The sequence below is a fragment of the Apostichopus japonicus genome, chromosome 7 (genome assembly GCF_037975245.1).
Source record: "Apostichopus japonicus isolate 1M-3 chromosome 7, ASM3797524v1, whole genome shotgun sequence".
Taxonomy (NCBI): Eukaryota; Metazoa; Echinodermata; class Holothuroidea; order Aspidochirotida; family Stichopodidae; genus Apostichopus; species Apostichopus japonicus.
The window spans coordinates 794,010-811,637 of NC_092567.1; the positions used below are offsets into that span (position 1 = coordinate 794,010).

Genomic DNA, 17,628 nt, shown 5'->3' on the forward strand with positions numbered 1-17,628 from the left:
TGTCTTGATTGGTATGTCAGTACATGTACAGTACAGAATGGAAACACTGCTTCCTTATTGGCATGACATTGCACAGTTAGTTTATTCAATCCAAACTTACCAACAATTCACTGTGCTTATAATTCGAACCATTTGCTTCCATTTGGAACTTTGCATACCTTCTTTCAAGGGTTCCTTTGCTAATTAAATTTCCAACATACTGTACATAAACAGGGTACAACTTGTTTGGGAGGGGGCGGGGGGGGGGGCAACTGTAAGGGGAACTGGTTGGGCAATTTTATGCAATTGATTTGTTGCAGTCCAAGTTTTCCTGTCAAGGACCGTCTCAACTCGCCTAATTTCTGTCCCTTTTCATTTGCAAACGGTTCAGTTCATTTTGGCAAGACTTTTCATGGATTACACAGTTATTTCCTAGTAAAATGATTTTTCTCAGCTCTGTAATACTAACAGTACTGCAGCGCTTAAGTCACGAAATGCGATGAAAGTTAACAACACAACCATCGCAGCAGTGGCACGTTCTGCCTGACAGTGCACTGCATGGATACATGTATACATACAGCATTTTGTCATGACTTTACTTTCAGATTTTGAAATCTCTTTATTTATGTCAGTATGAGATGACATTGAAACTTCATTAAACAACAGCCCTGCACAGTAAACAGTAAAGATGGATCATTTTAATAAACACTGTCTTTGATCAACTGACTAGTTGTACTCCATAGAAATTACATGTACATTAATTGAGACAATAACAAGGGCACATTCATCACAATTTACTATTAAAGGTATCCATGTACACTGTACTGTTAAACCCTGCTCCTGACCATAAACTGTACTGTGTGCTAGTGACCAAAACTTCTCAGCATTACTCGCGGTTAACAAAATATTTGTAACGTTAAATGACCACTTTAATGTAGCACTGAATAAGTGTGTTAGTTGAGTACTACAATATCATTTGTCATTAAATAAAAACTGCATGTTACTGTATATGTTCAACTACTGTATCTGAGTGTATTTTTAAAAATAACTTTTATAAAATCCAGCCAATTGCCAGCTTTCAAATTAGCTTTTAGTGCTTGAATGAAATACCAGCTTCTGTGAATTCATTAAATTTTATAAGGAAGTGAATACGTAGCTTTATTTACCAAAATCAAAATTTCAGTATACTGTAGATGACAATTTATGTCAATCTTTCATATTTCAGGTGCGAGGTTCGTCATAAAAATGTACCAATTCAGCCTCTTACTGAGCCAATGGAGGAGGCGGCCTGAAATTAAAAACATCAACTAAAATACAATATACAATGCATACTGTACAGTAGTATACAGTATAAACAGGCCGTTACTAATTAGGTTGTCAAAGGGTATAATCAATGACATGAATAATTAAAGATCTTCAAGCTAGATATAAAGTCTGGGTGGATTTGATAGTGAAGAGCGTCATTATTAAAAGGAGACCAAACCACAGCAGAGTGTTATAGATCAGGATACAAACTGGAGGCTGGACTAACCAAATTACTGCCACAATATAATTCTCTTGAACCATAGATTTAAAAGATGCAATTTAGAAATATGCTGCATATTAAAAACTGCAAATTATCTTTTTATTTGTTATCAATGACAGCAGCAGATAACGTTCTTATTATCTCTACTGTATGTTGTACTAACATTACCATACATAGGATTTGTACTCAAGAATACTGCATATTGTTAAGTATTAAAGCTAACCTGACAACCAGCTGAATTAACTGCCTAAAGTAGCCTTTAAGTACTGTACATCTATTGTATACATGTACTGTATCTACAGTACTAATCACACTGATCAGCAGTGTACTGTAGCTGATACACAGCTAATGTCTATATTTACAGGACATTAAAGGTGATGGTATGCTTTCTACAGTTACTGTACTCACAACTAAATGTAACACTGAACAGCCTACTGTGGATCTGTGTACTGTATGAACTAAACACACTGATCAGCAGTGTAGCTGAGAGACAAGTAATGTCTGTATTTCTAGGACAAGATAGGTGATGGTATGCTTTCTACAGTTACTGTACTCACAACTAAATGTAACACTGAACAGTGAGTGGGTCATTTGTGATGTTCATGTAAACCAAGTATTGTAATTTTTATTAGTGTTAATGTGCTATAGATATACAGTAACTTACTCTGTTACTCTCTTAAAAGTATTAGAATTGTATTCAGAACTTTACAGTATTTCAATTATTTAGTTACAATATTTAAAGGTAACTTACCAACTATCAGTAAATGATGCAAATTTTATGGATACCAATACGATTAATGCATGCACATAAACAGTGCAGCACTAAAATAGAGTAGTGTGAAGATTCCTGCGAACTGTATGGACAACAACGTCAACCATTACATAAGTTACTGTAGTACAGTATATCCCCTTCATTCATCTAACAAGCTGTAAATTAATCCATGAATTTTACTGCAGGTTGAAAATCAATACTGTCCCTACTGTATCATGAAGTACATTAAAGTACAGCTCCCTACTCTCCCTGTATATTCCAAATATCTTGCCCAAATATAGAATTCAACTGTATAGAAATTCGTTCATATACCGTGTAGCAATGTTTATACAATTTGATAGTTTAGAACCTTTATTATAGTTCAGTAATGACTGTTTCATCATTTTATGTTTAAACCATTTAACAATCTTATTTCTTTCACTTACCATTTACCATATCATTTGTTTAATCTTAACAAGAACTGTTTTTTGATGTACACCTATTTATAAATATTTTATATTTATACTGGTTTAAAATAAATCAAAATCGAAATATTCAAACATAACTTTAAACCTTTCGCAGCATGGATACTTCCATTAATACAGTACCTCAAATCTCTCAATTGCATATTGCTACACTACAGTATATTAACCTATGTGTTTTAACACAGTAAGCAGTACAGTACCTCATAACATTTGCACCTTAGGGACTTGCAAAATGTCAACCTGCTTGTATCATCTCTTACTGTAACTATACTTAGTCTAATATTTAATTTCTTATTGGCAAACTCTCAATGACATTGCTGTGCATAGATCATGCTTTGCAGACCCTCGGCACAAAATGCGTTGATAATAAATTCACCATATGCAGTATGTAAAGCAGCATCAGCTGTAAGACTGAAAGGTTTGTCGATATCTGCTCGTCAAATCCACTTAAAATGTACTACACATAACTGAATGTGAGCGTACAGTACAGTTTGTTATGTAGGATTCACACTTGAATGCTGAATGTTTGCTAGTACTACATAGCAGTTAGTTATCTGTATCAAGGTGGTCTTGAATCAAAGTACGGCATTAAGAATCACATGACAATAATCAGTAGCATCATGATCAACCAGTTCAAATGACTTTACAAAAACTACAACTTAAAATTTTCGGATTCATATATGATGAAAATTATTACTGTGTAAAAGTAAGTTGGCCTGACGTTTCGATCCTAGCAGGATCTTCTTCAAAGGCTGAATGACAAGTAACAGTAACAGAGAGAGAGGACAAGAACACGCACAGAAGACAGACAGGTTAATGAGCATGGTCAACACAAAGAGATAGAAAATTATTTTTGTCAAACTTGTCAATCAGATCGAATATTAAAATGTAGAATCTAGCAATGTATCTGATTACACTACCTGTATTTATATTTCGCTGTATCCACAGCTCAAAGACAATTATATTCTTGTTTATATGAAGTTCAAGATGTTTTACTACATTTGTTCTTTACAAACCACACAGATTGACAGTTATATGGTAGCTTAATAGACTCAAGTCTCACACAAATGGTTTAAACTTTGTACATGAATGCATACATTTATGCTTGTATCATAAAGTTAAAGAGCACTGACTTTGAACACTAGGGATACTGCAGTACTGTACATGTACAGTACAAGATACATTTATAAGTTAACACAAAAACAAACTTTGATATTTCCAGTACTTTCAATGCCTGTTCATTATTTAAACGGCTCAGTCAAAACATACAACCAAACAAGTTGCATTATTATGGGACTTATTAATCAATTATATTACGAATTATAAAATAGCTAACATCAGTGCCAAAGAGCTCTGCTTTAAGATGGAGACAAAGCTGACCAGCCTTCACAAAGTTCACAAACTTCCAGGGATGGTTATTAACTGTAAGTTGTAAGCCTCCAATAACTTCTATTATACCTGATTACAGACTATATGATGGAAAGCTCTTGAGAGTGACAGCTCTACTGCACTGCTAAACATTCAAGTTTGAAAGGAGGTGAATTCAACATGGTCCTTACAGCAATGACCACAAGGTTTTGTGAAGATTGAAAATGACACGTATAGCAACTTATCTTCGGTGACTTTGAATTTTAATGAACACGGCTCACCACAAAGTCAGCTACCTGACAGTACCTACTGTACCGTACAGTAGATACTTAACTGCTGTCATAAACTGTACTCTACAACACATTCTTTGCACATCTAAATTGTGGATGTACATTTACTGGCATAGAGCAAGAGAAGTAGAGAGGAGAGATGTCACTGGTAGCCATAACCAGGGAATCATTGCACAATGGGCAAACTGCTATACAAGTGCACGGAAGTCGTAGTTTGGGTATATACAGTACATGTTGATCTGCAGTGCACTCCAGCAATAGACCAGTGCTAACAACGACTGATTAAATCTATACCTAAAACTGTACCTTTTCAGGGAGCTAGCTCCTAAATATTAAAACATATACAGTAAGATGAGTGCAGTATGTACAGAAGACCTACATGTACAAGGGGCATGAGGAGCTGTCCAGTATGTAATGTTCTAAGAGCTAGATAAGGGTCGTGTTAATCTCCCAAGCCCAACAAAGACACACATAATGAACAATGCTCTCAGACAACTAATGAAGGTAAAGTTTGTAACGATCATGAATATAAGGTGATTTAACACTAGATCTGGATCAGATCCCCTGATGTTATATATCAGGCGCTCATCTCTCCATGGGGTAAACTTATGCATTGATCCTGACGAATTAACACTTGAGTGGTACTCTGATCCTCCCACAATATTCACCAGATATTGAGACCGTAAATTGTCCTCAAAATTAGTTATTAGGAGAGTGGTCACATGTCTTCCACAATATCTGCAATATCAGACATAAAATACTTTCCATTAATGCAAAAGATGCCTCCAAACTTGAGGGAAAATTTAGGGCTCTTATAATGCAGGGTGGATTTGGTTGTTAGGCATGGCCGTATCCTAGCAACCAAATAGTTTTAAAAAGTTTTTTTAGCCCAAATTCATCCTTTGAGACATATGGCAAGACACCATATCAATTTCAGGCGAGAGGGTCGACGTGGAGGCCTCTGTTGATTTGGCATGGTTTGACCCAATGGCCAATTTTATAGTACAGTAGTCCCAAACTGTGTACAGGCATCGTACATTGAACACTAGGCAGATGATACTGTGTATTCATGCTGCACTTTGCAGAATGACCTAACCTTATTCATTATTAATGGCAAAGATAATGAAGCTACTACAGTATATACAGGTTTTCATGGCTTGTCACATTCCAAGGTCACAATTAAAGTATTAATCAAAGTAAAGACTGGAAGAGTTGAGGTGTCATGTTTAATGATTACAGTCAGATCAGAGCTTCACTGAACTTTCAAAACTGCACAGGTTTCAGAGCTGACAGTTTTCACACATTCGCACAAACTCCTGTCAGGCAGTGACATGATACTGTAAAGTCTGCTTCTAGTGTAACTGAGGCATAATACTGTTACTGTAAGTGAGCTGCAATTGAGAAGGATATGAAATATACACAATATCCACCTACAGTGCTTGCGTTTAATAGTCATAATAACTTCTAAACCTCTTGCAAAGAAAGTTTTGTTAATAACTAAGTGCTTATTTCAACTTTCCGATAACTATGATAAATTGATAATTTGCAAGTCCTTTATTTGGTATCTTGAAAGCATCCTTTATTTGGTATCATCAATCCTTTAATTGGTATCATCAATGCAGACAACCGAGCATTGTTGATCTATTAACCATTCTGCACTGAAATTCCTTAATATGTACAGTACTACATATATGTACTTGTCATACATAACAGACTTACTGCACCTGTTTAACCAGGGAGCTGCTAGTACTGTAGCAGTTCCCTGGTTAAACCAAAATAAGGATGTCCAGTATGTTTGATGGTGTGACTGTTATGAATAGAGTACAGTACAGTAGTTGATACTGTTCATGTATCTAAACACTACATCATCCCAACCATACTGTAGCAAAGGCAAGCGCTGAATACTCAAAATTTACTCTGACATAGCATAACTATATAGTACTGTATGTCAAGTTTGAAAGGTATGCTGTATTGGACCCAAATATGCTAGATATTCAAATATGGTCATCTTTGGTCAAAATTCTTAAACTTTTTTAATTACCACGTTCGAGGAAATTTTCCTCACTGGGACATTCAGTCATCTTGTGTGTTCCTTTAAAAATGTCTGAGAACAATTTGGAGAGTAAAGACCTCCAGGAAAGTACTTTTTGAAAACTTCTAGCAATTATAGCATGCTATAATTTGGGGCCTACTGTATACTGACTACCTTTAATGTCCACTAATGAAGCAGTTCACAATTTACAACCTACAGCAGGGGTGGGCAACCATTTTGAATAAATGGGCCAGATATAAGGAGTGAAAAATTGACTGGGCTGCACCTAACCAACGACCTGCTGTTAATTTCAAATCTTTGATTCTGAGGACTTTCAAGCAATAGGTGTGTGTACTTAATCTGTATTCACAAAAACATAATGTCAATACAGTACAGTTGATAATTAATGGTGATAATAGGCCTACCTGACAGCATCATTAGTGCTGATAAATTCTTAGCAGCTAGCTCGATTTTTGTGATGATTTAAACTAGATTGATTTTTTTCTTCTTTTTCTTGAGACATCTCACAGGCCGCAAAAAAATCAATGGCGGGCCACATGTGGCCCGCAGGCCGTAGGTTGCCCACCCCAGACCTACATTGCCTACATGTGTTTTTATAACTTAGTCTACTTTAAAAAGATAGATTACTGTGAAATAATTGTTTAACTTTGTTTTCCTAGAGGTGTGTACAGTATGTACATGTATGTATCGTAGATCTATTTATGTGCATATTCTCAACTGATAACATGCACAGTACAGTACAGACCTGTACAGTATAAAGCGCATTTGAATTTTTCTACCAGGATTATGAATTGATGACTCAGTAATCGTTTCATATTTCACTAAACCTGACAGTACGATGAAACCTGATGAATACTAACAAGTACTCACAAATGAGGCAACAATATTTCAAGAACATTGTAAATTACAAGATTATCTGTAATTGATATCGTACTGTCCACTTCATACAGCAGTCAAGTTCTGTGTACATACAAGGACCATCACTTCCTATAGTTTATGTATATTCAATTATTCTGTGTTTCTTTGTACGCATATATACTATCTTATCTTTGATCTTTATCTCACTGAATCAAAAATGGTTTCACACATTGTACATGTTGTGACTAGTGGATCCCTAACGTTACAGAAGCAACCTAGCTAGTATAGGCCTAGCACTACAGGATCCCTAATGATACAGAAGCCACCTAGCTAGTATAGGCCTAGCACAAAGGATCCCTAATGTTATAGTTCAGCCACCTAGCTAGTATCTGGCCTAGCACACAGGATCCCTAATGTTACAGAAGCCACCTACAGTAGCTACAGTAGTATAGGCCTAGCACTACAGGATCCCTAATGATACAGAAGCCACCTACAGTAGCTACAGTAGTATAGGCCTAGCACTACAGGATCCCTAATGATACAGAAGCCACCTAGCCACTATAGGCCTAGCACTACAGGATCCCTAATGATACAAAGCCACCTACTGTAGCTAGTATAGGCCTAGCACACAGGATCCCTAATGTTACAGAAGCCACCTACAGTAGCTACAGTGGTATAGGCCTAGCACTACAGGATCCCTAATGTTACAGAAGCCACCTACTGTACAGTAGCTAGTATAGGCCTAGCACTACAGGATCCCTAACATTACAGAAGCCACCTACAGTAGCTACAGGTAGTATAGGCCTAGCACTACAGGATCCCTAATGTTACAGAAGCCACCTACAGTAGCTACAGTGGTATAGGCCTAGCACTACAGGATCCCTAATGTTACAGTTCTAGCCACCTACTGTACTGTACAGTAGCTAGTATAGGCCTAGCACTACAGGATCCCTAACGTTACAGAAGCCACCTACAGTAGCTAGTATATAGGCCTAGCACTACAGGATCCCTAACGTTACAGAAGCCACCAACTGTAGTATAGGCCTTGCACTACAGGATCCCTAATGATACAAAGCCACCTAGCCAGTATAGGCCTTGCACTACATGATCCCTAATGAAACAGGAAGCCACCTAGCTAGTATACAGTAGGCCTAGCACTACAGGATCCCTAATGTTACAGAAGCCACCTACAGTAGCTACAGTGGTATAGGCCTAGCACTACAGGATCCCTAATGTTACAGAAGCCACCTACTGTAAAGTAGCTAGTATAGGCCTAGCACTACAGGATCCCTAACGTTACAGAAGCCACCAACTGTAGTATAGGCCTAGCACTACAGGATCCCTAATGATACAAAGCCACCTAGCCAGTATAGGCCTTGCACTACATGATCCCTAATGAAACAGGAAGCCACCTAGCTAGTATAGGCCTAGCACTACAGGATCCCTAATGTTACAGAAGCCACCTAGCTAGTATCTGGCCTAGCACACAGGATCCCTAATGTTACAGAGTCCAAGCTACTTGCTTATGTAGCGATTCTTTCCTGTGGTTGCGCTGGCCGCTACGCCTTTGGACAAGCGCTGTTATGTATACACACATGAATAATCAAACCCAGCAAGGTGAATAATGTAACACTTGAAAAACCAATGACAGTGTACTGTAGGTATGTACAATCACTTTGACGTAAATGGTACTTCAATTTTTAGGGTTATCTGCTTTAAAACTACAAGTTTAATGGTCCAAAATTCACATACAGTGTGGTGACAATTCGTAATACAATTATGTTGTTAAAAATTTAAAAATTAAAGCAAATTATGCGCTTATTAAACATTAAGGTGTCAGTAACTGTGTTTAAATCAAAGTAGTTCACATACAGATATCTTGTGCTCACCTAAGAATGGTTAGTTCCAATGCAGAAATGTAAACAAAGTCGTGGTACAAAAAGTTTCATTCTTGCTGTATGTTTTGTATACCTATAATGTACGCAATGTTCACGTATCATTATGTTAATATGTATACCAGGGCAGAGATCTATACAGCTCTGTACAAGGGATGTAACAACTCCCTAATAATACACTAATAAACTTAAGCCATCTGAATATTCATGTCGTATCTATTTTAGTAGAACTCTGGTTGGTTTTCAAAATTACTACCAGATCTTTTGTAGAAATATATAGGTTTAAGATAAGACGTGTGTGACTAATGAGAACTTCTGTCCAGAGTCTGTGAAGCGTATTTAGAAAGGGGAGGAAAATATAACAGAAATAGCAATTTCCTATTTTTATGTCGGGAGACTCATTCGCGTCGCTGAGCAGACTCAGCAGAGACTACAAACTCACTCGTTTTGAAGATTTACGTGATAATATTTACCAGTCTTCAAACTATATTTGCACTTTCCCATCTACCCGACGTGCGTAACTGGAGACGTTTTAGCATTGCGCCCTCTACATCCCACTTTTGGGAACGCACTTTAATAATTATCATAATAAATAACACTTATATAGCGCTTAATACAGCATTTCAAAGCGCTTTACAAAGTAGGAAAGAGACAAAGGAAACCAAGGGAAAAAAAAAAGAAACTAGGAATCAAACTGAAATGTTTTAAGTTGTCTCTTGAAAATACAAAGGGAGGGAGAGTCACAAACGTGAAATGGGAGTTTGTTCCAAAGAGAAGGCGCAGCGACAGAAAATGCACGATCCCCAGAACGAGTTCGGGTACATGGACCAGGAGTTAATTGCAAATGCGCATGATTGGAAGAGCGAAGCGTAGCTGTAGTTGACCGACACAAAGGAGTAAGAAGGTTAGTGATACAGTATATTGAGGGGCAAGCCTGTTGATCGCTTTGTAGGTGAGAAGTAGGATCTTAAACTGGATGCGCTGAGAAATGGGAAGCCAATGCACTGAACGGAGTACAGTACAGGAGTGATGTGATCAAACTGTTTAGTGAGTGAGACTAGGCGCGCACTTTCTCATGTTACCCCCTAATCAGTGAAGAGCACAGGTTTTGCAAACACGTTCACAAATGTGAAGACAAACAGTGAATATAGTACCACTGTCGCAGCTAAAAGATACGTGGTTTGCAGCTCATATGTAATGCTGAACATGAATATTCATGACGTGGTAAAATACCAACAATAACAACGTCATCAACAGCCTCACCTTCACATTGACTCGGTTGCACACTGCTTTGGTTATCACGATCCAGGACGGTAACTCCAAAACTTCCATCAAGACTTCTTCATCGAGTTCCAGATTTGTGAGGGTGCCCTCACCTTTCAGTGTGCTAAGACCAATTTTATCTTGAGACAAATTCTTAGTGAATCTAGAAATACAATCAAAAGAAATACAGTACAATCAATACAATTAAAGAGTGTTCCTTATTATAGGTACAGGTAGTTAGAACTGTTGAATCTCACCACACTGGAGCTTAGGAGATTACGTGGGGACTTGATTCAGGTTTACAAGATTGTGTATGGTTTTGAAAATTTATCCTTTACCGACTTTTTGATGTTTTCTAATACTAGTTGTACCAGAGGTCATTGTCTTAAACTCCAAAAGTCACAAAGTAGGATTAATATTCGGCATAACTTTTTTTCTAATAGGGTTGTGAATGAGTGGAACGGTTTGCCTAAGAGAGTTGTACTTGCAAGTAGTGTCAATGGGTTTAAGAATGCTTTGGACAAGCACTTTAAGCATTGTAATCGGGTCTGAGTGTTTGTGTCTTCAGTTTTTTTTCCTCTCCTATAGGGTCCTTGATGGGGACTTGAGTGTCCCTCCCGATCCTTTTTTTCTACTAAACTAAACTAAATTAAGTCATCCTTTCTTACTGGCTTCATAAATTACAATGTAATATAATTTACCACACTGTTCAAAGTGCTTGCTACAGTACTGTACCAGCTGAACTAAGTCTACAATACATATTTATATTGTAACACAGAAATCTTTACATAGTGAGCTATTGATGGGAATTGAGCAACAGTTGTTATATGCAATGGTTTGATGGCAAACTGCTGCATAGTGGATGTCAAGTAAGATGTACAGTAGGACACACTGCTACTGTGTCGGTGTGCTTACAAGGCTTACTGTACAATACAGCATGATCACACGATGAGATAAAATTATGAAGACTTCTGATCCTGGTACCAATCCTGCTAACCACTGTGCAATTACCGGTTCTTTTCTCTCCAACTACATAGACATACTGTACATTGATATTGTGAAGGGGCAACTACTGTACCAATTTATTATGCGGAGGGTAGGGGATAAGAGGGGTCTCCTTTGTTAAATAAAAACAGACAGTGCTAATGTAGATCTAGAAGCAAAAACTGGTGCTATATTTTGCAAGTTTAAATCAAGGAAATTTCAACTGTTTGGGTTGTAGCATGGTGACTTCGAAGTTCGGACACTTAAGACTTAAAACACCCCAAAACTATATCTTCTGTTATAAATCACCAGAAAATATACTTCATATGGTGGGAGAATTGTGTTATATAGTACGATACACGGCCAAACTTTCTTTCCTGCAAACTGTTTTCACGTTGTTTTCCAAGAAGATTCCTCGTGATTGTGGAACTGGTATTTCTTTGCTAGAGTATTGCGAAGTTCGGACACGCAACCCACAGTGTGGCGCTGGTGATAAAATTGGTGGCGCAGTTGCTCTTTCAGTAACTATAACAGACTTCATAGATCTTTGTCATTTTATTGACAAATATGTAAGTAATTTCTTGCACACGGGTCATTTTGGAGAGAAAATAACTGTAACTTCGTACTTTTTGGTGAAATTTGGCTCTTCCTATAGGTTTTCATGGTGAAATCGTGTATTTCTTAGGGTGTCCGAACTTCGCAGTATGCCGAACTTCGCAATACTGACTACACTGTACTGTACAAAAGGAAGTTTTTGGAAAGTATATATTCTCTGTCTGGAAACCCCATTGGAATTTTCCTGAGGTCTGAAAGACCCCCCCCCTCCCTTACCTCCTCCAGAAGTATATATATACAGTATATGTGGTTGCATCCCGGAATATTGCAAATTAAAAGTCTGCATTTGTTGGAATTGACAAAACATGTGATAGTTGACTTTGGATGATACAAAATGACTTAGTCTCCGAAAGTTCTAATTATTAATGCACTGTGCCATTGTTCACGTTATAATATGTTTCCGCATATTTCTGGAACCTACATATCAATGGGATCTAACATTGAGACTACCATAAGGGCCCAGATAAACCAGAACATGCTGTGTCCAATGCAATATGTAACCATGTAGATAGATACTGTAAATGTAAAACTGTGGTACTGACGGAAGAATATAATATTCACAGTGCATATATAGCCGTCAGACGGTTCCTGATTCCAGTTTACTATTTAGCCCTCACTCCATCTGACATGCGCAGTTATCAATCTTGCGGACTTGTGATTTTTCTGCGGTGCCAACGGTTTAGATGGACACTTTAATCCACACATTTTCCTGCATCAGTCATCTTTATTCGTCTTTATCAGTCGTCTCAAATATTTCAGAAAACGAGTCAAAACTATCACCTGCAGCTAGAGGCATGCTTAAAAATGGATCATAATCGCATCACAACTTCACTCATTCAAAGACAACATTCAAAATGGCTGCTAATCGCAAGATTGATAACTGCGCATGTCAGACGGATGTGACGGCTAAATAGTAAACTGGAATCCGAACCGTCTTAAGGCTATATATCCACTGCCTATAATATATCAATGTGTCTCAGGTGTAACACTACTGACAACCTGTGAAAACTTTCAGTTTAACTGCAACTATTTCAAGTAAACAGTAACATGCATGATAGGAATCAGAACATGGCAAATTTGTCTAGACCTTGTTAGGCAAACATTAAGTTACTGAGGGGATTCAATAACAACCAATGGAAAGCATGATGAGCAAATTCAATGACTAGGCCAAGCTGGTGACTAATACTAATAAATAAAAATATTAGCAACTTACTAGGACTAGGATTTAGCAAGGACTAGGCCAAGGCCTACTTCAACAAGGGGTAGGCTACTCACTGCAGGCTAAACCTAGGTTACCCAGTTTCTACTAGCCTAGGCTATGTCTAGCTGCAACTCTAAGGTTGGGCATCGTTTTAGTTAAGGGTTAGGAATAGTACTAGGCTAGTACTGCCCTAAATTAACGTTAGGGCCTTAATAAACGACAACCTACTGTAGGCCTAGCCTAGCGACTCTTATTCTTAATAAGTTAGTACTAACATTATTCTACTGTTAGTTACCGTCTGTGCAATGATAATTCACGGGTTGGTACTTGCACCTTACGTTAGTAACTTACTTGGAAATATGCTTTATGATTTGATTTTTGATGATTGAAGCCATCTTGTATTTTGTTGACGAATCAGATGTCCGATCCCGCGTTGGAGGTCTCACAGAGTCTCCTCAGCGGTGAATATACTTCCAAATGCCGCATCTACTCATACCTTGAAGTTGAATGTTGCTGACATTATGTTTCTCATCATAACGTTGCGAGTGTAACGTTGTTTATAGTTCCGCTGAAACGAACGTGTATCCTAACAGTATGAAGGACTAGGCTGTATGATAGGCTGTTTATAACGTTACGAACAGTAAGAGCCTATGATCCGCGAAAGATGTACGATACACATAGAAATGGACGATACACAAAATCGATCAGCGTTTGAAAGTACAGTATAGTGTATAATCATTGTAAAGTACGTATGTTGCGAATTCATGCAATAGGTCGATTTCTTCAACGAAGTTCTTCATATGACAGACGTAAGTACCGAACTACTTTGTCAGCATCGAGTAAAGTTTGGGAAAGAAGCTACCTGCAAGCATTTGGCCAGCATGGATAGAGACATCGCGCTGTTGGAGGTTGAAAGCCTCAAACATCGCTAGCAACGACACTGGAAGGGAACGGTTGGGAAGGGACATGAATGGGGAGTGGAAGGGTGGGGCAGCTAGGGCTGGGGAAGGGGAAGGGGAAGGGAAAAGGTATGTTTACCAGGCGCGTATACAGTGAGGGGGGGGGGCGTATTTTGGGGTGTTACTAAAACGAATGACAATATGTTGTACACAATAAAAAATTGCGTTGACTAAAAAGAATGACAGTGAATGACAGCACAGACATTTGCTTCAACCGGATATCAAAGTTCAGACTTCGTGGGTACATTAAAGCGGCACGCAAACCGAGTGGACGCGAAGTGCGTGGCTTACAGATCTAGTAAAGTACGGACAAGACACAAACGCACCTTATAGTATGCGAAATTGTAAGTCTGATTTTAAACTGAAGTCAGTTTAACGTCATTTTTCCGAGATTAATTGTTAGAAACTAACAATACTATAATCTTGAAACGGCGCTAAAAAATTCAGGACGAGTCCTGACAATTACTTCAGTTATCTTTCTATAAAAAACTACAGAGGTATATGTCAAAAGCATGGGCAGCGATCATTGGGGGGGGGGGGGGGGGACGGGGGGACATTTTATAATTAAATATAACCACTATTTTAGGTGGGGGATATACTAATATCCCCCCAATATTTGGTTGCATAGTTTTTTTTTAGCATATTTTTGTATTTTTTTTATGATATCGCTAGTAATTTCAAAATAGAAAATGCCTAGATGCAACTTACAAGGCCTGGGAAGTGCCATTCAGGGGCGTAGCGAAGGGGTTTTTGTTGGGGGGGGGGGTGTGGAGAATTTGATTTGCCGACGGATCTGGAAGTGGTGACTGAAATGGGGGAGGGGTCTAAGGGGAGGGGGTGTCCCCTCCCCTTTGGCAAATTTTTAGTTTTGAAACGTCCTTAGATGCAATCTGGTGCATATTTTAAGTCAAATTTGATTTGCCGACAGATCTGGAAGTGGTGACTGAAATGGGGGAGGGGTCTAAGGGGAGGGGGTGTCCCCCTCCCCTTTGGAAATTTTTAGTTTTGAAACGTCCTTAGATGCAATCTGGTGCATATTTTAAGTCAAATTTGACTTGCCGACGGATCTGGAAGTGGTGACTGAAATGGGGGAGGGGTCTAAGGGTAGGGGGTCTACCCCTCCCCTTTGGAAAATGTTAGTTTTGAAACGTCCTTAGATGCAATCTGGTGCATATTTTAAGTCAAATTTGGCACGGAAGAAGCTCCCGTTCTCCTTTTCTCTATTCAGCTTTCCTTCTTTCTTCCCCTTCCGCTCTCTTCACCTTTTCTCCTTTTGCCGACAGACCCAAAATTTGCCGACAGCGACCAAATTATTGGGGGGTGTGACACCCCCCCACACCCCCCCCCCCCCGCTCGCTACGCCCCTGGTGCCATTTCCATCGATCTGAGAGGCATTTTTGGCCAAAATTTTTCTTTTGCGCTTCGCGCCAACCTATGGTGGCGCTACGCTTAGATAGTTTTTCTACAAGCTTCGCCCCTCCTTTGGCAAATTCCTTGCAAGGCGCCTTTCTAACCGTGTCACAATTTGTTACTATATATGACCGAAAGTAGTTTTTACTTTTTTTTCGAATGAATAGCTAGACGGACCGCATCCGTAATGAAATTTGGTTTGCCGATAAAAAAGGAAAATAGGGCTGTAGCAACCATAATTATATATATAAATATATAAAAATATTTTAGGTCGGGATATACGGTAGTAGCCTATCTAAACCCCCCCCCCCACCCCCAACATTTGGTGGCATAATTTTTGTGTGTGGCTAAAATAATACGTGAGATTATTTATCCAAATCATATTCGGCGGTGGCTAAAACTATATCCAACACATGCTGCATGAGGTAAATGACGGCTTCGTGGTCGTCCTGTGACCTGTGACCGTATACCCAGCAAACACTAATACGTTATTAAAACATTTCGTCTTTTGTTTTGATAACGTTATTTGCGGTGTAATAAATATGTCACGAAAACGTTTTCAGGCTATTACTTCAAACATTTTTTTGTTAAAACATTGATGTAACATTAATATAACATTAATATCTCATTAAAACGTTATGCCGACGATTTTATAACACCACATTTAACGATATAAAACATATTTTAGAGGCTCAAGTGTTATGATAACGTTTTGTGTTTGCTGGGTAGCATGTTGTCACTCATGATTATTATCATAATGTCTGTACATCTCTTGTGTATGAGTGTAAGTATACGTACAATCATATATATGATCCACATCGATATGGGTTCACTGGGTTTCCATTTGGCCTGTTTCCAACAATATTTTTAACCACAGGCGCGTAGCGAAGGGGGGGGGGGCAAAGGGTCAAGATCGTCCCCCTCTCGAGCATATTTTGTTTATGATATCGAAATTTTAAGAGGTTTTAATATTTGTATACCAATAAATTAACTCTGTCTGAATTTTCGAAAATTCCTTGACCAACGTATTCTCCATCATACTTCCCTCTACTCGTGCAATTTTGACCGGTCTGTTAGGGGTTGAAGGGGTTTTTCTACATTGGTTGTCCATAGATGAAATTTTGTGCAACATTATGGGTATGTTTTGAAGTGAATTTAGTATTCAAATTCTGAACAAATAACGGGCTTAAAACCTTGAAAATTGGGGCTGACGGGTATTGTGGGGCGTTACGTAGAATTACCTAACAAACCTAGATGCTTGGTGTGCACACACCTCGACCCCTCCCCCACTTTCCTCCACCGGGCCTCAGGCACTACTCTGAGACCTGGTAGATTTGGTTGCGACTCAGCCAATGTCATCTACCTGCTGTATTGTTGCAAGTGCCCCCAGGTCACCTATATTGGCGAAACCAGCACAAAGTTCAGACTCCGCTTCAATAACCACAAACTAAGTATCCGCAATAATAAACTAGGTTTCCCTGTTGCCGAACATTTTAATCTCCCCAATCACAACTTATCTGACCTCAAATTTGTAATTCTATACGGCTTCATCAAAACCGCCCATGAAAGAAACAACCGGGAACTAAAAACCATCTTACGCCTCAACACACACAACAATGGGCTCGACAGGGATCTCTCTTTTATGAGCATACATGCTAAGCTAAATACCAATAAGGTCTAGTTTCTTCCATTTCATTAGTACAACTGAAGAAGAGCCGTGTAAACGCTCGAAATATTTTGTTACCTATTTAACGTTCTAAAGTAATAAAGTTGGAAATGAAAGTATCATTTTTGTCCATTTTTTTCTTATATATATAATATATATATATATATATATATATATATATATATATATATATATATATATATATATATATATATATATACTCTTGTTGAGTTGTCTGATGATCGCAATAAAGCGTGAAACTCCGAGTTACAACTACTAGTGTTCCACTAGTCTCATCTAGTATCAACATATATTCCGCTCTGTCC

The 17,628-nt window shown here is 38.3% G+C and overlaps 1 protein-coding gene across 2 annotated transcripts in view; it reads right to left on the reverse strand.

Moving 5' to 3' along the window:
- LOC139970247 (bridge-like lipid transfer protein family member 3B) overlaps positions 1-14,182 on the reverse strand; it is a 69,561-nt gene extending 55,379 nt beyond the window's left edge. For both annotated transcript variants that reach the window (XM_071975909.1, XM_071975908.1), the window contains exons 1-2: positions 13,619-14,182; positions 10,468-10,630 (exon numbers count right to left, since the gene is read on the reverse strand). In XM_071975909.1, coding sequence (XP_071832010.1) covers positions 10,468-10,630; positions 13,619-13,662 — 207 coding nt within the window. In that variant the 5' untranslated portion in view covers positions 13,663-14,182. The remainder of the gene's footprint in view (positions 1-10,467; positions 10,631-13,618) is intronic.
- Positions 14,183-17,628: the final 3,446 nt, after the last annotated feature.